We start from the raw sequence: 22109 nt of genomic DNA on the forward strand, positions 1-22109 counted from the left end.
TAAAGCAAACAGAGGCAGGGGCTGGTTTTGTGTTTCTAATTGTACACCTCAACAATGGGCATGAAATGGTATCTCCTCAGCAAATAATGTTTTCAGGAGTTAACTATGTCTGGAGAAAACAGAACAAACCTCAAAATTCCCAGCTTGGGGGGATTTTTAGCCTGTAAAACTGAGTTTGAATGGGAGGGGGGAATACTTTTCATACAGTGGTTCAAGCAGGAAAACAAAAGCTTTTCAGAGATAAGTGACAGGGAGAGAAAGGTCTGGTGTGTGGGAGGAAAGGTTGGCCCTTTGTCCCTTACTGGGTTAAGGAGCTCATTTTGGCTGATATGCTCTGGTTTGAAAACTCACCAACCTTTTCATCTCCATGCTGTCTGTGAGGGCTGAACATGAAAAATGGCCAGAGCAAAAATATCCCATCCTATCCATAATATATGCTCCTGGGCATCTCTTGGAACAGGTAAAATAGGAAACAGGATCTTTTCTACCTAAAGACTTATTCAAAATGTGCTCCTTTTTTTGGATAAAGTGTATTTTCTCCTTGCTTTCAAGGATCAGGAAGATATTTACTTTATGAAAGGAGCATTTGAGGAAGTTATCCAGCACTGTACTCTGTACAACAGTGGTGGCATCTCTCTGTCACTCACACCCCAGCAAAAAGCCCTGTACCAGCAGGAGGAGAAGAGAATGGGCTCCTCAGGACTTAGAGGTCAGTCCTTACTGCTCCTATCTGGCTTTAAACTTTTCTGCTCTGTTGTGGTTAGGATGGGCAGAGGCTCAGTCCACACAAAATCACAGAAGGGTTTGGGTTGAAGGGACTTAAAAGTTCATCTCATCCCACTCCTGCCATGGCAGGGACACCTTCCACTGTCCCAGGTGCTCCCAGCCCTGTCCAGCCTGGCCTGAGACATTCTGGATCCAGGGGCAGCCACAGCTGCTCTGGGAACCCTGTGCCAGGGTCCCCTCACCCTCTCAGGGAAGAATTTATTCCTAATCTCCAATCTAAATCTCATATTTCACCTTAAAGCCCTCAGTTCTTAGCATCGCTTTCATGGTCTCTTCCCAACTCTTGTCAGAGTGCCAAGGGCCATGCCTTAGGTCTGCTAGCTGATCTGGTTTTTTGTGCTGGGTTTAAATTAGTGAGTTTGAAAGGAGCTGAAAACAAGCACTGGAAATTGAGTGTTTCTCTTCCATGGAGAGCTGTGATTGTCTGGGACACGCTCTGGGTGCTGCATTGCAGAGCTTTGTGCTGGGCTCAATGTAAGCACTGCTCTGCCAATTTTGATTTTGAAGGAGGCAGCAACAAAAATCCACTTTGGAAGGAGTTCCACACATGGATTTGGGAGCTGAGATTTCTGTTTGAAGCTTGGTTCAATCCTTTGCTGGGCCCAAATCTCTGGATCTCCTGATCCCAGGTGCCTGTCAGGGCACAGCCCACAGGAACTTTATCCATGTGTCACCTCCTTCATCACCAGAACATCCCCTCAGAAACACCTCAGACTTCCACACAGTGACACAGACACCATTCCCAGCTCGTAAGGAGATGAGGACAAGCCTTGACAGCTGGATTTGGAGGATGGTGGAGTTAATGCACAGATTCTCCCACCCTGTGTCCTGTGGTTAGGAGCTCCTGTGCAGCGCTTGATTTACAATATCCAAATTATCTGCCCTCGTGGCAATGGCAAATTACTGCTCTGAGGGGAAGTGATTAACTCAGGCAGCTGCTGCAGCTTTTGATTCCATCATCAAAGCAAGGCTGACATGGACCCCTGGCAAAATATCCTTGAGTGATTTAAGAATGATTGAGTGATAACGGGTGTGCACCAGGAACAGAGACAAAATGTTCAGAGCCTGGATGTTTACATGGTGGGAGTTTCACTGGTTTAACTGAATTTACATTTCACATTTTTAGGTTTTAAAAAAAGTGTAAGTTTTTGCAGGAATGCTATTGTCTAACTTAGGAGTTTAACGGTGTCTGGTTTAACATAACACTGCCCAGATTTAATCCATCTGCATTTAGGCAAGACGTGGTAGACAGCTTAAAATTAGTAAGAAAGAAATCCTAAGAGAAACATGTCAAACAGAAATGCTCTCATTCAGAGAAACTATTATTTAATGGACTGAATTTTTGTGTCTATACAAGATCTGATTGTAATGACTAAAGATTTTTAATGACTTTTGCTGCTGGGAAACAGGCAATTTAATATATTCTCTAAATATTCCTTTTAAAGCACAGAAATGCATCATTAACAATTTACTCTTGTCCTCTTTTTCCCCCTTCTGTTCCTAGTACTTGCTTTGGCTTCAGGTCCAGAACTTGGCAAACTAACATTTCTAGGTCTGGTGGGAATAATAGATCCCCCAAGGGCTGGGGTGAGAGAAGCTGTGCAAATCCTGTTTGAGTCTGGTGTGTCAGTGAAGATGATCACTGGAGATGCCCTGGAAACAGCTGTGGCTATAGGTACCAAACTTTGCTGCTCTCCTGGGGGTCTGTGGTATGTCTGTCACATCAGTCAAGTGTTTTATCCCTTAATAATCACCTTTATCATTGTGTCTGTGTGCTCAGTAGAGGCTTTAAAGGTCACTGAATTTTTGCCTTTCCATTGAAACAAATTTTAAATGGAGTATAGAGCAGCTACAAACTCTGGTCCAAATTCCAGTAAATTAATTCCACTATTTTAGCACCAGAAATGGCAAAATGTCAGTGTAAGCCTCTTAAAAGACACATATAGCATTGCTAGGATTATAGAATCCACTAATATTTAGAGTGTATCTTTTTTCTTTGCAGGACAGAACATTGGTCTCTGCAATGGGAAGCTGAAAGCCATGTCTGGGGAAGAGCTGGACCAGCTGGCAGAGGCAGAGCTCTCCTCCACTGTCCAAAATGTAATGGCTTTGATTACATAAAAAAAAAGTTTATTTCCAATAGCTTCCATCTAATACGAGATTATATTTTGCCTTTGTTGTTTTTCAGGTTTCCATTTTCTTCAGAACAAGCCCAAAGCACAAACTAAAAATAATAAAGGTACTAAGAGCCTGTGAAATTCATTGTACACCTCACAAAAACAAGGGGGAGGGAGCCTCAGTTCTCTGGATGATCTGATCTTCCCCAGCAGCCTCAGCTCAAACTGAAGGACTGTAAAACCCCAGCTAGAGCACTGGCACTATTTCTCTGAAGGTGTTAGCTGTGGAATTGGACTTGATGATCCTCGCGGGTCCTTTCCACCTCAGGATATTCTGCGATTTTATGATTTTTCTTGCGAGTCTTGGGGCCTGGGCATACAAAAAAAACATAGTGAGGTTTTTTACAACATCAGAATAATGATTTCTGAGGGTTTTACTGCCCCCTTCTAACTTCTGATATTCTGATATGATTTTATAATTTTCCTTGCAAGTCTGGGCCCTGGGCATACAAAAAAAACTAGTGAGGTATTAGCAACTACAACATCAGGAGAATGATTTCTGAGGGTTTTACTCCCATCCTCTAACTTCTGCTGGAGTCGTGAGATTCCCTGTACTCCTGAAAAACCTAATTTTTGCTCTGAGCTTTGTGCTCTGTGTGCTGCCGAGTCCGTTTTACCCTCAGAGTCCAACAGATCTTTCAATACAAAAGGAGCAAAGCAAACAGTCCAGGCTCTGAAATTGCCAGCATGGCTTGTTCCTGTCCTGGTTGGAGAGCCTGTGAGCTGTCCCTTCCCACAGGCCTTGCAGAGGGCTGGTGCTGTGGTGTCCATGACAGGGGACGGGGTCAACGACGCCGTGGCCCTGAAATCGGCCGATATCGGGATCGCCATGGGACGGGCGGGCACAGACGTCAGCAAAGAGGCTGCCAACATGATCCTCGTGGATGATGACTTCTCAAAAGTCATGTAGGTTTGGAGATCTTCTTACTCTGCAGCTCTTTTCTGGCTGGCTGCCTCAGCAGGCCTGCTTGTTGTGTAAGGAGGGCTGGGGATGGAAGTGGAGAGCGCCAGGGTGGATCTGACTCGCCTTTATTGCACACATGGCAATGACTTTCCTTCCAAGTGGTGCTGACCAAGCCATCTTGCACCTGAAAGCCCTGGCTCCTCTAACTGGGGATCTGAGAGCCACTAAAAGTCTGGGTAGATCAGAGCTTTTTTGCTCATAATTTGGGCTCAGTGATCCTGGAAGTGTTTTCCAACCTTTATGATTCTGTAGCTAACTGGGGATCTGAGAGCACTCAAAAGTCTGGGTAGATCAGAGCTCTTTTTGCTCATAATTTGAACTCAGTGATCCTGGAGGTGTTTTCCAACCTTTATGATTCTGTAGCTAACTGGGGATCTGAAAGCACTCAAAAGCCTGGGTAGATCAGAGCTTTTTTGCCCATAATTTGAACTCAGTGATTCTGGAGGTGTTTTCCAACCTTTATGATTCTGTAGCTAACTGGGGATCTGAAAGCACTCAAAAGCCTGGGTAGATCAGAGCTTTTTTGCCCATAATTTGAACTCAGTGATTCTGGAGGTGTTTTCCAACCTTTATGATTCTGTAGCTAACTGGGGATCTGAAAGCACTCAAAAGCCTGGGTAGATCAGAGCTTTTTTGGTCATAATTTGGGCTCAGTGATCCTAGAGGTGTTTTCCAACCTCTACCTCACACTCTGCCTCATCCAGGAAGCTCAGAGGAAAAACGTAATTTGCAATGCTCTGTTGGTTCATAAGAACAGAGTAGGCAGGGTGAGTATATAAATAGGTCCCAGGCCTGCTTTATGAACCATAACCTGGCCATGTGACCCAGGCTTTCAGATCTATGTGTTGATAAAGGAATTGTAAGTGAGAAGCTGCATTGACAGCCTCCTGCTGAGCTGGGCTCTGAACTTCCTCTGCAATAAGGGCTACAAAAGACAGTTGTGTTTTGAGTGTCACAGGGAGCTCAGTGTAAACAGTGTGAGTGCTCTTGACTTAATAAAATCCCCTCTCCCTTCCAGGAATGCAATAGAAGAGGGAAAGGGAATATTTTACAACATAAAGAATTTTGTCCGGTTCCAGTTGAGCACGTAAGTTCCTGTTCGCTTCAGCTCCTGTGAAAGCACCTTCAGGGTGAGGCCCTGCACAATAATGTTCTGTGCTTGCAGGAGTATTTCAGCTTTGAGCCTAATTACCCTGTCAACAGTGCTCAACCTACCCAACCCACTCAATGCCATGCAGATCTTATGGATCAACATCATCATGGACGGGCCGCCAGCACAGAGGTATGGAAGAGTCCAATGAGCAAAATAATCATGGGTTTAATATGTCAGAATTTGGCCTAGGAGCACAAACTGTTGTGATTCCTCATCAATCACCATCAGTGGTTCAATAAGCTGCACTTTTGCTCCCTCCTGGTCTTTCAAAAAGCACTTCACATTTACTTGAGGTTTTCTGCATTTTCCAGGTTTATGGTGGAATCACTTAACTATTCCCTTTATTGACTAGCAATGGCCTGTTATCCTGAAAATACCACCAGGGAATAGTGGGGATATGCCCCAAAATCACAAGACTTAGGAACCTCATCCAACTGCTAATTACAACTACAGCTAAATACAATTACAGCTTCCACATTATGCTCAGTCTCACTCTGGGGTGGTCTGATGATTTAATGTTATTTTAGCAGCTCAATATGCAGAAAAGACCTTTGGTATCAGTGACATGGACAAATTTGGGCCTTATGTCACCTTGCTTGAATATTCACACTGTGTCTCAAGAATTGCACCCACCAGCTCCATCCTGGTTTCTCAGGATGAACATTTTGGGACCCTGCATTAATTAACACATCCCTCTGCTTCTCTTGGAGGCAGCTTGGGGGTTGAACCTGTTGACAGGGACACCATCAAGCAGCCCCCCAGGTGCATCACAGACACCATCCTCAGCAAGTCCCTGATCCTGAAAATCTTCATGTCAGCAATCATCATCATCAGCGGAACCCTCTTTGTCTTCTGGAAGGAGGTGAGGGAAATCTGCACTCGGATCTTGTTTCCATCAGGGTGGGTGGAGCACAAAGTGAGGGCAGTTTCTGAAGGACATGAGAAGGACTTTCTGGAGTCCATCCCGTGGAGAACCATCACTGTGGGCAGAGGGCTGAGAGAGCAGGGTCAGCTCCCAGTTCTGCTCCTGCCTCCCTCTGTTACCTCTAATTTGGTCCTTCCAATCCAGAACGGGAAAATTATTACTTAATCAATACTTTAAGGGACTTTTCACCTCCAGCTTTCCATTTTCCCAGCAGAAAATGCCGAGTACAATACATTGCTGTTGGTACTTTAAGTTTCAGTAATTGAATTTAGGATGTTCTTTACTCAAAGTCACATCAGTTTAAGAATTTAAAGTATGGTTGATAAGATCATAAACTTTAAAATTAGCAGAGAGAACTGAATGCTACCTCCAATAGCTAGAACTACATTTACTCTTTTGTTTTACTACCCTTTGATTTGACTGGGCTTATTAGAGGGAACATTTAATTCTTCTATTGAATTGGAATATTTTTGTAAGGTTAAACTAACCCCTGATTTTTTTTGTGCTTCCAGAATCCAAAGGGGGGGATAACTCCTCGAACCACAACAATGACTTTCACCTGTTTTGTGTTTTTTGACCTCTTCAACGCCCTGACATGTCGCTCTCAGGTGAGATGGCTCTGTCAGCAGTAATTTCTTGTCTCAAATCACAAACATAAACATTAGAATACCAGCATTTTGCATAGTAAGGGATTTTTTAATGTTATTTAAAGCAGTATGATTTTTATCAACTTTTTATACAGATAAATTATCCATCACAAGTGCAACTACACTTTCAATTACATAGCTCTAAGTTAATATTTATGTAACTTAAAAAGAAATGGAAATGAAATGTAAAGAAACAGGGTGTCATTTAGCTCCAACAGAGATTGGGAAAAGCTACTTTTAAAATATTTTTTTCCTTTTTTAGACAAAGTTGATATTTGAAATCGGCTTTTTCCGAAACCGCATGTTCTTGTATTCCGTGCTTGGCTCATTTTTGGGACAGCTGGCAGTTATCTACATCCCTCCACTGCAAAAGATCTTCCAGACAGAGAATTTAGGAGTCGTAGGTAAGTTGCAGAATAAATAATGGTTTGGTTTTTGGGGTTTTTTTTGCCTTAAAGTGTCTTTAGAAAGCAGATGCCATTCCCGGTTAGCTGCCAGCTCCCAACACATCACTGGTAGGGGAGATCAACCAACAGCTCCAACCTCTGTGTATTTACAAAGAGCTGTACCCAAATAGCAGTAGTAGTTCATATTATCCCAGCTTAGATTCTGAATATTGATTTACTGCACATAAATGCACGTAAATTGAGACATGCCAAGATTTTCCAGCTCTGTATGATGATATTTCTCAGATCATTATGCAGACACTCCCTTTGTAAAGAGCTGGGTTCAGTTTCCCAGCAGAAATGCAACACGGATTTTCATTTCAATCAGCAAATTGCACCCTACCTCACCGTGTTCCATCTACACTGTGCTGTGTCATAAGCAGGGGGCAGGGATCCCAAATGATTCCTGTTTCCACCCTCCAAGGGGACCGTCCCAGCTGTGGGTGGCCCTTGTGTGCTGCAGTGCTGTCCCTAACTCAGCTGGCAAGGGCACAGGAGGGCACACAGGGGCTCACCAGCCCAATTCCAGCTGCAGGGAAGCCCTGGGCTCGGATTCCTGCCCAGCTGAGCTCACCTCCACTCCCTCCTCTCCCAGACCTGCTGTTCCTCACCGGCCTGGCTTCCTCAGTGTTCGTGGTGTCCGAGCTCATCAAACTCTGTGAAAAGCGCTGCTGCCCCCCAAAGCACACCAGGGGATGTCACAACTGACTGAGACTGCTCTGAAATGCACCTGGAACACGGCTGTGACAATCCCAATCCACCACTGCTGCCCCCCAAAGCACACCAGGGGATGTCACAACTGAGACTGCTCTGAAATGCACCTGGAACACGGCTGTGACAATCCCAATCCATGGCTTTGTGACCCACACATCCTTCCTGAAGGTACTCAAGTGCAGCTGTACCAACAGTCCTTACACCAGAGACTCTTCCACCCCCTGCACGTGAGCTGTCTGCAGAAACCTCCAGAGTGGCTCCTTTTTTAAACCAAGAGCAGGTATATTTTTATAACACTGATGTCTACTCCAGAAGGCTGAGCTAGTCCCAGACAAAAGAAGAGTTTCACACTTGTACAGAAAATCTATTGTGCATAAACTGAAATTTTATTTATTTAAATCAAAATCATTTTTATTAATAAAATCTACATTTTAAAATGTTACCGACAAGTGTCTGAGTGAGACTCGTGATTTAGACACATCCTTTAATGTTTCACTAGAAGAGTGGAAAAGACCTGCCTTGAAGCATTTCTTTTCCTTCAATCTGTAGTGTCTGTGGGTTCCCAGATTTCCAGCCTTGACTCAGCAAGGAAACTGTGGAGCAGGGAGCTGAAGTGCCAACCCCCAGCTGTCAGGTTTTGTACCTGTGTGCCTGACAGGAGAAGAAGGGAAGGCTGATCAGAGCCAGTGCTCAGCAGAGGATGGATTTAATGGGAAAGGGACTCACTTCCAAAGAGCCTGAGAATAAAGATGAGTCAGGAACAGAGCAGGGATGTTGGGCTGTGCAGCTGGGCCAAAACTGCACAGAAGGGACTGAGCTGTTCAGATCACAGCTAAGCCCACTGCTGACAAAAGCTTTCTAGACATTTTTAGGTGCATGAACATGAAGCCCAGATTTCTTAATGATTAAGTTCAGGTTAAAATAAATATTGAGTCTTTCCCAAGCTCGTCTTTTACATTTAAAGAACAATTTGGAATAATCCCATCAGCTGGTTGGATCAGTGGTGTCCTAGTAAACAATGTTTCACTGAGACATTTGCTAAAGTGCCAGTGTCAGTTTTCTTGCCCCAGTTTAACACCCTCAAAGTGAAGAGGAAGAGTCTCAGACACAAACTTGTCAAAAAACTACAATTTCAGAGGTCACAATGCTATGCTGTCACAAGAGTTCAAACAGGATTATATTTTGGGTTCATAATCTAGAAAGAAACAGCTTTACTGATATTAAAAATCAAAGAAAACCCGCCCACTGAAATATTTTTTGTGGAGAGCAGCTTTGTACAATTCAGGTTTTTTATACCCTTGCAGATGGTTTTAGTTCTCAAAAACAAGCTTCTGCCTTGTAATGGAAGGAGAATAAAGTCTAGCTGATTATTTTATGTTTAACTGCAGAAATTCAACTGTCTCATCCTGTGTGCCATCTACATGGGAGTGTTTAATGGGCTTAGTCACTGTTAAGTGAAAAAAACCTCTGAGACTCATGGTGGGAGTTTGAGAATGTTCAAACAAAAGCTGCTACTACCACACTTACAGCATCATGTACTTACTACTCCTTACATTGTAAAATTTAATATTATTTATATATATAGAGAAGAAAACTATACAAAAGTATCAGTGCAGTTGTTCTGATGCTTATTTTTTTCTGTGTGTTACAAACTTGGGAGATTATCTGGTTTCCCTAAGCAAGTACAGCATAAAAGGACATTCTCCCAGGCCTTTCACAGCACTCTCTGTACTGCAACAAACAGCATGGAAATGCCCCAAGCATTAGTTCAGGTACTCCACAAAACACACAGCTGAGCCCTAGGGTACCTGGCTGGAGTGATTTGTTCATGCTCTCCTTTCAAAACTAAATTCAAAACTAAATTGTAATTTTTACAAATGAGATCTATGTTAAGGCACAAGTGCAGATTTCAGAATATTCAAATCTGGCTCCCTATGAAAAACAAGAGGTGGGGGAAAATCTCATACAAGAAAACACCAAGGGAAAGAATTTTAAGGAAGGCCACATGAGCAGAAATTATAGAATAATGTTTTTCTCTAAGCTGCAAAGAAGACAAATTCATGCCAGCACAAAGGGGATTGGACACAGTCCTTTTCCTCAGGAGGAGAAAAACTGACAGTCAGAGACACTGATAACCAAACACTTGTTGCTGAGTTAGACATTGCAGCCCCTGCTAAAAATCAGGGTTAGTTTTGACAAGTCAATTACACATAAAATTAGCAAGGTCAAACTAATAATTACTGAGAGATGGGAACTAATTCAAGTAGAAAAAGTCCTGAGTATAAGAGATCTGACAAAACCGGTGGTGAGTGGTGAAGAGTCACAAAACAGAGCACAAACCCCAACAACTGCATTTCACATTGTGGGGATCCTTTTCTATAATAATGATTCATTATGTGAAAATAAAGTGTACAGCAATCTTCTTTAAACATTTTACAGACATAACCCTGATTTTTATTTCTTTCACAAGATATCTGCAGATTCCATTCTCAATTAACTGTGGCTCCTTCTTACTCAACCTTTTTTACAGCCTTTTACTCCAGTCTCATGAGGCTACTGAAGAATTTACCTTCTCTAGGGAATTCTGCTGGAGGTATTTTTAGGATAAATATGATGATTCTGGTCTAAGTTTACAAAGCAACAGACAAGTTTCTGCAGAAACAGATGAAGAGAGCTGCACTAGGGCTAGTGTAGTACTATAAAACTTGTGTGACATCCTACAGCTCACATGGAATCAGCTGCTGAAAATCTGACTTAGAAAGCTTGAAATTTAATGCTTTAACTGAAGCAATGCAGATTTATAGCACCCTTCATATGGCATCATGTGGGCTATTCTATGTTCAACAGTGTAAGACATTGTTCCAGTCTGTAAGCTTTGCTGACTAATTTCATTGCATGCGAATAAATATGTGCAGTTGAGGTATAAGAGCTTTAATCAGTGCCTGGAACAGGTTTTATAAATATACAGCTATGTACATGTCAATTCTCCAGGACAGAAAGCCACACTGTCAATAACTTCTGCTGCTTTTAATTCAGTGTGCAGACATGATCTATGGGGAATGAAAGCAGATTCATATTCAGCTGGAGCTCAGCTATGCCTAATGATTTTGTCCCCAGGTAATTTTTCTGTCCTCCCCACACAAAACCCTGCAGGCAGATTAGTGCTTTACACCTAAATATTACACAAGTACAAGGCTTAAGCTTTGTCCCAGACAGTTAGGTACATTCAAGGAGAAAAAAAAAGGAATATCTTGTCCAAGGAACATCACCAGCACTTGAAGAAAACAAAAGTGAAGTTTTTACATGTTACTGTGGCTTCTTCAGTTCTCATCATCATCACCTTCTTCCTCTTCCATGGGCTCCCGCAGCCCCTCGCTCTGACGGCTTTTCCCAGCCATTTCCAGCAAGGCCTGAGCCTGAGGATCCACATCCAGGATACTCTTCTTACCTTTCTTCTTCAAAACAAGAAAAAATACAGTCAATTTAAAGGCTCAGTATCAGGCTACAGGGAAGGGATGTGGTCTGCAAGCTTGGCACAATGGAGAAAATGTGTTTCCAATTTCAAATTTCACAAATACATCAAATGATTTTTACTGCTTCAGTTACATAAAGCAGCCATAAACTTTTCCCAAGATGACAGTGAGATATTTCAAGTTTATTCAGGTTACAAGCCATCCAGGACATCCTGGTTAACCCCACCTCAGTCTGAAATGCTGATGTGAGGTTTTTAAAGAGATCCAGTTACAATTCAACATTTTCTGTAAACAGTTTGCTCTGCTTCTACTTAGAGGTACATGTCCGGTGAAGTCAAGTAGATTAATTTAGTTTGAAAAGAAGTAAAAATTAAAAAGAAAAAATTTTAAAACCCCACCAAACTGTACAGACCAGACAGTTTATTAAGAGAATAAATTGCAGGGATCAAGGAGACTGGAGAGAGGGCTCCTACTCATTCCCAAAAACAAACCATGTGCAGAAAGACTGGCATAAATCTATTCACAGAAGTTCATGGTAAAGCAACAGTAAAGTTACTGATAAAGAAAGCTTTTGAGTTTCTTCTTGAACTACAGATTAGACTTTACTTGAGAGTTTCCAGTGCTTTTAGAAACTCTAGGTTTTAATGAGCCCGTCCAAGGAGGTTCCTCCCACAGACCATTCCTCAATATCAAAAAGGCCCTTTGAAATTCAAAGCACTGCTATTCTGACTCTATCACCTCATGACTCCTGATATTCTTTCTTGTGGCAACCTCAGTAATTCCCCTACAGTTCTGCTATTTGGTGCTACAAAACACATGGCACCACAGGGCCAGGTAAAGAAAATATTCACTACAATGGAGAGACAGTGTTTAAACAGAAAACTGAACCCATGAGCTTTGCATTCACACCCTCTGTTCCAACCAGGACACAATTTCACAGGTTCAATTCAAAATTTCACCTACCCCTGCACTCTCAGGGGCATCTCCCACTGCCCAAACTTCCATGGCATCCAGTGTAAAATCCTCTTTGGCTGACAGCTGGGGGCTGTTGTAGGTGGTGCAGCGAGGTTTGGCTTTGCTGTGCCCCTTCCCATAGTCACTGTCTATCCAGAGCCCAAAGTAGCCATGCTGCCCACCCATACCCTGTGGAGAAATCAGCACATTAAACACATCCTGCACAGGGAAAACAGATGGGAAAGTCAGGAAACCTGAGAGTAAGCTGCTGTGGTCACTATTTATGCCACATTTCTGTGGGAAGGTCAAAAAAGGGGATACCTACAACAATTATTCTTGAATGCAACTAAAAATTTACCTGAGTGATACTGCCCTACCTCTGTGCTTCACAGAATACAAATATCTGTCACTTGTGCCAGAAATTAAACTCCTGGCTTTTGTTTATTGACTATTACCAGTTCCATTTCAAACAGAGTAGCAGTGCTTGGGTTTGCTGCCTCCTTTCCATTTAGGAAAGTATCTAGAGAAACCAAATAATCAAATAATAGAATAATATAATTTGATGTTGTTCACTTCTTCTAGAGCAAATTAATTCCAGCCTGCTGCAATTCCCAAAGTTATAGGCACATAATGCTCCAGAACTGTAAAGTATTTCCAGGACAGGTGGTGTGTTGTAGCTCTGCAGAAACTCCTCTGCATCTGGAGAGCTCATTTGTGAATCTGAGCAGGAGCAGCTCCTGCCACTGTCATCACACAGCAGCAGCAGCTACTTGCAATGTCTGCACTCTCATCCTGCTGGGATTTCTCCTCCATAATTCCAAAAGCAGTTGCTGTGGCAGGGAGAGCAGCCAGTGGAAGAATCCTCAGTTACACAGATTACTGTTTTGTGCTGCTTCAGGCAAGCAAACTTCCTCAGAGAATAACAAGTGAAATAAATCTGCTCTCAGAAAGGAAAAAAACCACAAAACACTTCCAAACACCACCACAAATCCAATTTCCAAATCATCATTTCTGAATACTTACAAGTCCATTTGGCATAGTCTGTTGGCCATGGTTTAAATACATGTAGTGGTCATTGTAGCCTGTGTATGTGTACACAGCCAGAGTGGGGAAAACAGAAAACAGAAAGCATCTGTTGTCACCTGCAAACAGAGAAGCACCTCAGGTCAGACAAGAGGTCAAGAAATAACAAATAAATTAGAAAAAATCATTTAAGCTGAATAATTCAAAGACAGCAGCTGCCATCTCAGAAAGCCAGTAGATTCCCCATCAAGATTTATATATTTTTTATTCTCAGTGAACTCTGTGCAGTCACAAAAATCAATGCAATTGCAGGCTGTGATCAAGGCCAGTCAGAGGCACCACTAGGACATTATGTCACTGTGTCACCTACCCCAGACTGCATTATATCACCTAACACTGGCCAGCTGGCAGATCTGTACAAACTGAATGCAGACATCCCCAGTTCTGACTACACTGATAGATAAATCAGTCCAGTCAATGATTTAAAGCAATTTTCACCATGCCCAGCTCAGGATTCAGAGGCACCTGTGGTGTGTTTGCCCTGTAGGCTTTTTATGTTTCCTTATCAGGAAAAAATACAAGGAAATGGATGTGTAATCAGTGTAAAATAATATTATACCAACTGTCTGAAGTGGTAATTTTCAAATACTCATTTAAGACATGAATTAAGTTTCTAATGTAGCCAGAATGAGGATTCCCAGCAATACCAAATACCCATAGCCCATGATTTTTTCTTCACAAATCCATCACAAACATTCTTTCCAAAGAGTTCTTCAAAAACCCCCTCCTCTCCCTCAAAGTTTTAAGGGAACAAGTTTAGCTCGCCCAAAGAATCCTCTGGCTGCTGGATTTTACAAGAGGAACAAAGACAGTGCACAAATGACAAGAGGAGGCTCAGGTGTTCCTGATGGAGGACTGCCATCCTGTGGTCAAATTATTTAGACACTAATTCATCATCTGTGCTCTACTTCATTCATTTTCATTTAATTTTCAACCTAAGCAGCTACAGGGCTTGATAGATTTCCCTGAAAACTTGTTCTGTGGTCAGTAAGTCCTACAATTTCAAAAGCCTTATCAAATAAAAGAACTATAAATATTAATCAGCAACATGCTTGACTGCCATGCTAAGAATAACTCTGCATGTATTTTATATTCCTTGAAAATTAGTGTTATTTTGGAAGTGTAAGGAACACTCTGTGTCATTAAAGAGACAGTATCCATCAAGGGAACAGGATTCTTGTGCCTGTACAAAAACCAGGGAATTCACCAGAGATACTAAAGAAAGAAAAGTTGAGTTTTACCTTGAAACTGTGGCTTCACCTCCCAGGAGTGAGATGCAAACCCACCAAAGATGAAACCATCCAAGTCCCTTACGATCACTATGCAAGGACCTTTGTTCACTATGTGGGCACAGAGCTGGGAGAAGCTTTCCCCGTGGAGCCTGGAGGAAAATAAAAGCTGCCACTTGTGCTGCATCTCTGCAGGCAGGTGGGAGTTGATGTAGATGATGGCTGGGATGTCAAAGAGACTGACAACTCCTCTTCCTTTGATGCCTTTGCAGTGAGGAACCAGGTTGAGGATGTCGTTGGTTTGGTCTGGGAGGGAATGCAGCACGTGGAGGCCTTGCCTGATGACAACACTGAGGAAAACTGAGATCTGGGGGACTCTGTACACCCAGTCCTCAATGACACTCTGGTCAAAACTTGTCTCCAGCAGCTGAGAACCCACGGGTTTTGTCCCATCTGAAGAGTAAGACACACAGGGAGAGGAGTAAGTCTCCCTGTCTGGAAAATAATCAGGTGATTTTTAAGTGTAAACAGAATAGTCCATTACTGTAATGGACAGAAAACCATATATGAAAGGAGCCACGAACAGTAAAGTGTCAACTACAATTAACAAATGCAACCATAAAACTGAGAAACCTCTGCCTGTGACATTCTTTGGTTGGGCTGTCATGATTTAGAAACACAAACTTCAAGCTACAACTCAGGAAGTGTTTTTTACAAGACAGCAAGATCTGTTATTACAACAGTGCAAAGACAGACATGCTTTATAAAAGGACATAGCCAAAAATACATGATAAATTTTATTTAAATAAATATTATTTAGATACCCACTCCTATCACCTACAAGTCAGCTATTTGTGAAATACACATGTTCCATGACAAACTAGGACTTCAATCAAATCTCACCTGAATTTAGAGGAGAAAGATGGTAAGGTTAAATAAATAAAATTGCAATGTCATTTTCTAAGCACTAGGTTTGAAATTTTGGTCTGACCCTTAAAATTCAAAGATGTGACCTGAAGAGAGAAATTCTCATGAGATCACTGATTAAACAAGCTCTGAGATAAGCTGAATCAGGGCTGCTTACCTGGAAGTTTCAATTCTGAGAGCAGCTCAGAAGCCAAAGCTTTGACTCCACTTGAAGAATCCCTTGTATTCTCCAAACTCCAACCCTTCAGCTCCTTCCTGTAGCTCAGTACATGGACTACAGATGTGATCAGATCCTCTGTGAACTTAAAAAGATTAAAACATCACCATTTTGGTATTTAAGTGAAATTTCCAAGAGCTTCAAAGGACTGTCTGAAGATAAAGTCAAGCAGTAGTGATGCTGTAATCCCAAAGGCAGAAACATCTCTTGCCATGACAAGTCAGGAACTACAGAAATGCTATTTCAGTGCCATAGGCCTCGAAAAGGATCCTTTTTCAAGTTGTTTCATACATGTTACTTCACAAAGCACCTCCATAAAATAGAGAATGAAAGAGGGAGGGGAAGGTCAAGTTTAGCAGTGTAGGAGCTGCTAGTGAATTACTGTTCTGTGATATCTCCAAAGTTACATAGTTGATCCTGCAACTAAAGCTCTAGAAAGCGTTTTACAAAGGTCCCAGAAGCACCAGCCACACCACAGCCCTTGCTGGCTCTTAAGCACAGCCCTGCTCTCTCACTGTCCCCCCAACACCCATTTAACTGCTTGTTTACCTCTTGGATTTGTTTGCCCTTCAGAGGCCCTCCCGTCTTGGCGATCATTCTCATTATGATGCTAATCTTCTCATCTGCATTCCCTTTTAGGAGGTTGGACATAAAAATTACAAACTGCTCCTTGGCAATCTGTTCACCGAGCCCGGCTGATTTGCCAGGCAGGTCAATGCTTTTCATCCCATTGTACAACCGAGCAGTCATTGCCTCTGGCAGGGGCTCCCGGGTGTGTGCCTGCAGTGACAGACACAGCAAAGAGCACGTTTCACAAATGAGGAATACCTGGTGTGTTCCAGTTAATCTGTGCTGACATACAGTACGTAGCATCAGTAATAAAATTTTGTCAAAGCAGTGCTTTGTCAAGAGAAAAACTAAAAATCTCTATTTTTATAGTGATTTTTTTAGTGATTTAGGTTGATACTGTTTTCTAGAAACACCATGGGCCTCAGAAAAGTCAGCACTGTCAAGTCTTAATAGGATATCAACAAAGAGTTTCTAGGTGATAACTCTGGTGCAAAGGTTTACAGCTCTGCCAGTAAAACATTCAAAATTGTGTTTTAATTCTGCTTTTGATAGTGCAGCTCACTTAAAAGCAAAGTGGAGTGTTTTCCATATCTCAGTTTTGGCCTCAGCGGTGTTTAACCCCACATACACGTGTAAAAACATTCCTGGAAAATTTCTCCCTGCCTAGCAACTAATTGAAGCACAGATCACCTGATTTTTAAAAAGCATCCCTGGTGTTAAAGAGAGTCAAAATCAGCACTTATTCATTTGCATTGCATGTTTGGCCCTTTGAATTGAAATCTAGCTGGAATATATCATCACTCATCACAGCTCTGTGGGAAAGATCTGACTCTGGATTCAAAGTGTTCAAGATAATTACAGAGTTTAAAAATAAATCACCTCGAGTACATGCACAGAGGAGGGGGTGATTACCCAGTGTCCTCACTGTGCACAGAGGTGTGCTGAGGACCTGGCTTGACTCTTCCACACTGGGTGCAGCTCAGTGGGGACTGTGCTGAAATCAGTGGAGTCCCATCATGCCTGAAAGCCCAACTGCAGCTCCACTCAGGGGAGCTGCTATTGCTGATTCTGGCTCAATACCACTCCTGGGCAGCCACCTGGGCTGCTGCTGTTTGCTGTTAATGGCTGTTGCTGGGCATGAGAGCTCCAACACCCTGAGCTGTGTGCTGCTGGCACTGACGTCAGCGCCACAGCTCCCATTGATTCCAGCAGCAGAAACAGAAACAGCAGCCACAGCATCACATCAGAGTGCTCCACAGCAAGGGAGGGATGCTCACAGGGGGTACAGCTGCCTCTGAGAGGCTTTCTGAAAATCCTCTATGAGCCTCGAGTGGGAAGGCAGCAGGGAACACAACTAAAGCATTACACTCACGGTTTTTTACTTCACACTGCTGATTTACCTGCCTACTCCCTACCCAATCCCACCACTTCACTAAGCTGTTTCATTTTGCTTCTAGCTATTCCACAGAGTGGGCCTGGGGTGTGAAAAAGGGAGGTGTGTAAAAAAGGAATCCTTAATAACCATCTAACTCACACCTCTGACAGCTTAGAACCCTTGTTTTAAGAAGGATTCGTGAAATTATCAAGAGGTTCCTGCTCCACCTGCTTCCCAAGCTATGCAGTGCAGCCTGTCCTGGTGCAGATGCTTGGCACCAGTGGTACCAGTTGTTGTTGGATCAAATCTGTCACATCTTAGTCCAGGCATGAGCACTGTCACCTACAAGGCACAAATGCCATTGTCATTCTCCCTGCACCTACAGGAAACCTTCCAAAAGACTTTAATTTAAGATGGCAAACAAAAGGCAGGAAGGAAAAAGGCAAATGTTCATCAAATATCACGCTGATCTGGGGCAAAGCTAGAAAGAGAACTTCTGCCAGGTCCCAAACAAGGACGTTCAGATATCTCAAAAAATGACCTGAAAGACTTATTAATCTGAGTAAAAGCGAATACTCAAAATATAGACCCGCAGTCTGCTTTTACCTTTGATTTTTGGCACCAAGGACAGTGGATAAACTAGTGCTGAAAAACCAGGCAGCAGGAACATAATTTCCAAACTTGGTGCTCCAAAAATTGGTGGCAGCTCAGAGCCAGCCAGGCTGCAGGAAGGCTGAGGCTGGTCTGTATGCACAGGCTTTGCTGAACACCTTAAAATAACCTGCTGCTTTCAGTGAGCTTTAATTGGGTTCCATTATCTGTGTAATATACATCAAACTGCACTTTACCACCACATTCATTTGGCCACTTAGTTCCTGACTAGCTGAAGTTATTAAGGCTCCCAATGACTCATTTTTCTCTTTTCTTGATTAGAAAATGAATGCAAAGTTAATCAGAAGCATAATGCGTGTTAATTAGCTAAAACAGGGAGCCACAGCTTAATCAAGTCAAATTGAATTCTCTCCTTTTAGTACAAGTGAAGAGATTAGAGACAGTGATATGTTAAGGGAGACAGGCATAACCAAATAAAAATTGACTTTGTGACAGCTCCTCAAGACAATCTGTAAATGATCCCACACTACAGACTCCAGGGGTAAAAATATTCTTCCCATTTTTCAGGTCTCTGTGAAAATATTTCCATGCACCCTAACTTACTTCTGAATTAGGAAACCTGCAAATGGACCTAAAAGTGCAATTTAAGAGATAAATGCAAACCTGAAAGTCACTACTCTGGTTAAACTGCAAGAAAAAGTTAAATATCCATCCTGCCCCAAAATATGAAAAATTGAGATGAACAATCCTTAAAAATTACCACATCTTTATAGTTTATTTCTGGAATTCTGTTCAATGCACTACATCCCAGATATATGATGAATAACAGACTGTCTTACCTGTAGTGCTGCCAGAGTCACAGTTTTCTTTGCAGCTTTGGCATTTTTTGCTCCAGATGAGCCACTGGATCCTGATAAGGTATCAAAGAGTCCATCAATGTCAGACTGCTCCTCTGGAAGAAATCTGGAAAGGTGATTCTGATAGGCATTGCTTTCAGCATTCCCCATCTTTTCAACCTGAAGCAAAGAGAAAAAAAATCAAAAGAAACATTAAACACAGAAAGGTATCACAAGGGCCATGAAAGACACATCAAACAGACTGACATACCAGTGCAAGCTTTAACAAGAAGAGCAAATTGGCAGCCTTACAGGAAATTATTAAAACTACTGTTTAGTCTCTGTGTTCACCAAGGCTTATGAACCTGGAGAAGACCTGTGAACAGTAACTGTGCTTTAAAGGCTGACAGTCTGACAGCTCTTGGCTAAAACCACCCTGGCCAACCTCAGTCAAGTCTCTCTCAAATGGAAAAACCAATATGATCTAATGGTAAAATTAGTTTACACAAAAGTGACCGTGAGTTTGACAGCTGGATTACATCCCTAACATGAAGGGAAAAGCCTGATAATGGATTTGTTATGACAGATTATGCTGCACCTTTCTGGTGCATTAATGGACTGAACCTAAGTTTGCCAATATAATGTGGTACTAAAACACCATCACTGCAAAGTCTCTGAAAATCACTTAAAGAGTGGGTTTTTTCATGGACACACTATAAAAAGAACGTGAAACAAAGGAACAAAAACATTTAGGAACACAATTCAAGACCCATTAAAAACACACAGATTTTTATGAAACCAATAAATCAATCATTGGGAGTTGGTACCCACAGAATTAAAGCTGGCGCTGGGGGGTTTGTTTGGGGTTTCTTTGTTTGTTTTATACTTTTAGTGGTACAACTATTTCTCTCAATGTCCCAGGAATCACCTGCACTACAGATTGATTTTTAGTGTTGTCTGGCCACGTGCTTTGCCCTTCTCCTTGGAGCAGCACAGCACAGACCTAACAGTGCCCGAAACCCCAAACTCCACCATGACCACAGTGACGGCCACCACTGCCAACAGCCTTCCCGCCTAGCTGGGGAAGTCACAAGACTGGGGTGGCAATATGAAAAATACCAGATATGGAACAAAAACATCATTTTGCAGGGTTTTTTTCTGTAAATTCCATATCCTTCCTGACATTTCTCTTTTGTAGACAAGCCCATCACACAGTCCTTTCTGAAGGACACACTGCTGAGCCCAATGCAATATTTCTGTTGTTAATTTTGTTTACCGTACACAAGAGACCGGGCTGTGGCTGCTTCACCTTCAGGCCTACAGCCTTGTTTGCCTGAGGAAGACGCCGATCGTGGGGTAAACACCGAGGGCTGAATGGAAACAACTATAACCTAAAAAACAGACCGTGGACATGTCGTTAATTTAAGCAGCGAAAAGGGGGCTTTGAAGGGTTTATTCCCGGTGTGCCCACCTTGGCTCAGCACTGCCCACCCTCCGCAGCCGGTGGCAGCAGCTCCCGCCCCATCCCGGTGACGAGGCTGGGGCTGGGTCGAGTCCACCACCCGCCCCTCGCTTACCGGCAGGGCCCCGGGCTGTGACACCGGCCCGGCCCTCGATAGCCCCCGATGGGCCCCGCGCTGTGACACCGGCCCGGCCCTCGACAGCCCCCGATGGGCCCCGCGCCGTGACACCGGCCCGGGCCCGGCCGGCGCCATCCGGCACCTCCGCCCGCACGGCCGGGGCGGAGCGCGGGGCCGGCCCTCGGCCACGGGGAGGGACGGGCGGAGCGAGGTAGGCCGGGAAGGGATGGAGGAAGGCAGAGAAGGGGTGGAGGAAGTGAAGGAAGGCAGGGAAAGGATGGAGGAAGGCGGGGAAGGCGAGGAGCAGCGGTGTTGCCCCCGCGATCCGGAGGGGACAGGCGGGCGGTGAGGAGGCAGCCTGAGAGCTCCGTACGGAGCGAGAGCCACCCCGCCTCCATCAGGGCTTCCTCAGCCTTGAGGGGACTTGTCTCTAAGGGAACGCTTTTCCCTGAGGAAACCGTCATTTTTGAGTGGACATTTCCCTCTTTTTTGAGGGAACCCTCCGCCCTGAGAGAAGTCTCCATTTTGAGGGGGCTCCTCCACCCTGAGGGGACCCTTTTCCCTGGAGAGACTCTCCCTTAGGAAACCGCCCTCCCTGAGGTGACCCTGCTTTTCCAGGAACCATTTTCCCTGAGGAGACCCTGCTTTTTCAGGAACCCTTTTCTCTGAGGGGACCCTGCTTTTCCATGAAAACCTCTTCCCTGAGGGGACCCTGCTTTTTAAGGAACCCTTTTCTCTGAGGAGACCTTGCTTTTCCAGGAACCCTCCTCCCTGAGGGGACCCTTCTTCCTGAGGCACCCCTTTTCCCTCAGCCTCCCTGGCCCTAAAAAGTGTTTCAAAAAGAGTAAAAATTCAGAGCTGTAGCTGGCACACAGCAACCATCCTTCACAGCTCCTGTCAGGGCTGAGGTGCCAGGTGCCCTGTGCTGAAGCATTTTAAAAACCATCCCAGCAATTATCCTGGAAAGGTGTGTGGGTGAAGGTGTTGCTGGCCCTGATCTGTGCTGGAAACAGCTCATGGCTTTGGGAAGGGAAAAGCTGGGTGTGCCTGTGTGTAGTAAATACACTGTGTGTAGTAAATACACTGTGTAGTAAATACACACACCGGTCACTTTCAGGGTAAACACTCCAGCTCTGGTCACTTTCAATGGCAGTGGGGAGTGGAGGAAAAGCACAACAATTTGTCAATGAATAGGTTCAGTTTCTGTCTCCTGACTGGCAAAATCAGGCTGGTGTGAAGCTGAGAGGTAAAAAGGCTGTACACGGGCTAAGGGACAAATGCAAGGTGACAGGGACTGGCCATGCCTTCAGTCAGACATGTGAAGGCTTGGGAGAAAAAATTATAACCTCAGTGGTTGCAAAACTCTGGTCCCACAACCCACTTTTTTTTCAGGTTGGCAACTTTTCATCCCATTTGCATTATTCTCCTCGTTCTTTCAGCT

General features: G+C 43.5%; 2 protein-coding genes across 4 annotated transcripts in view; one reads left to right on the plus strand and one right to left on the minus strand.

The window, feature by feature from the left end:
• ATP2C2 (ATPase secretory pathway Ca2+ transporting 2) overlaps positions 1-8253 on the plus strand; it is a 27847-nt gene extending 19594 nt beyond the window's left edge. Inside the window, exons 17-27 of the mRNA XM_059481315.1 lie at positions 553-709; positions 2291-2461; positions 2789-2886; positions 2975-3025; positions 3703-3869; positions 4946-5014; positions 5093-5209; positions 5795-5942; positions 6518-6613; positions 6915-7056; positions 7694-8253. Of these exons, the coding sequence (XP_059337298.1) occupies positions 553-709; positions 2291-2461; positions 2789-2886; positions 2975-3025; positions 3703-3869; positions 4946-5014; positions 5093-5209; positions 5795-5942; positions 6518-6613; positions 6915-7056; positions 7694-7806 (1329 nt within the window). The 3' untranslated portion in view covers positions 7807-8253. The remainder of the gene's footprint in view (positions 1-552; positions 710-2290; positions 2462-2788; positions 2887-2974; positions 3026-3702; positions 3870-4945; positions 5015-5092; positions 5210-5794; positions 5943-6517; positions 6614-6914; positions 7057-7693) is intronic.
• MEAK7 (MTOR associated protein, eak-7 homolog) lies at positions 8176-20842 on the minus strand. Of its 3 annotated transcripts, none has more exons than XM_059481318.1 (9): positions 20666-20842; positions 20370-20479; positions 19092-19268; positions 16245-16475; positions 15636-15780; positions 14564-15004; positions 13263-13381; positions 12249-12428; positions 8176-11267 (listed from the first exon to the last, which is right to left on the minus strand). In XM_059481318.1, the coding sequence occupies exons 3-9, from the start codon at positions 19257-19259 to the stop codon at positions 11133-11135; spliced, it is 1419 nt and encodes a 472-aa protein (XP_059337301.1). In that variant the 5' UTR covers positions 19260-19268; positions 20370-20479; positions 20666-20842; the 3' UTR covers positions 8176-11132. The 3 variants fall into 3 exon arrangements, with proteins under 3 accessions (XP_059337301.1, XP_059337302.1, XP_059337300.1); XM_059481319.1 differs by having other exon boundaries at positions 8176-11264; positions 20365-20479; XM_059481317.1 differs by having other exon boundaries at positions 20365-20479.
• Positions 20843-22109: the final 1267 nt, after the last annotated feature.

Source organism: Ammospiza nelsoni, chromosome 13 (assembly GCF_027579445.1).
Source record: "Ammospiza nelsoni isolate bAmmNel1 chromosome 13, bAmmNel1.pri, whole genome shotgun sequence".
Taxonomy (NCBI): domain Eukaryota; kingdom Metazoa; phylum Chordata; class Aves; order Passeriformes; family Passerellidae; genus Ammospiza; species Ammospiza nelsoni.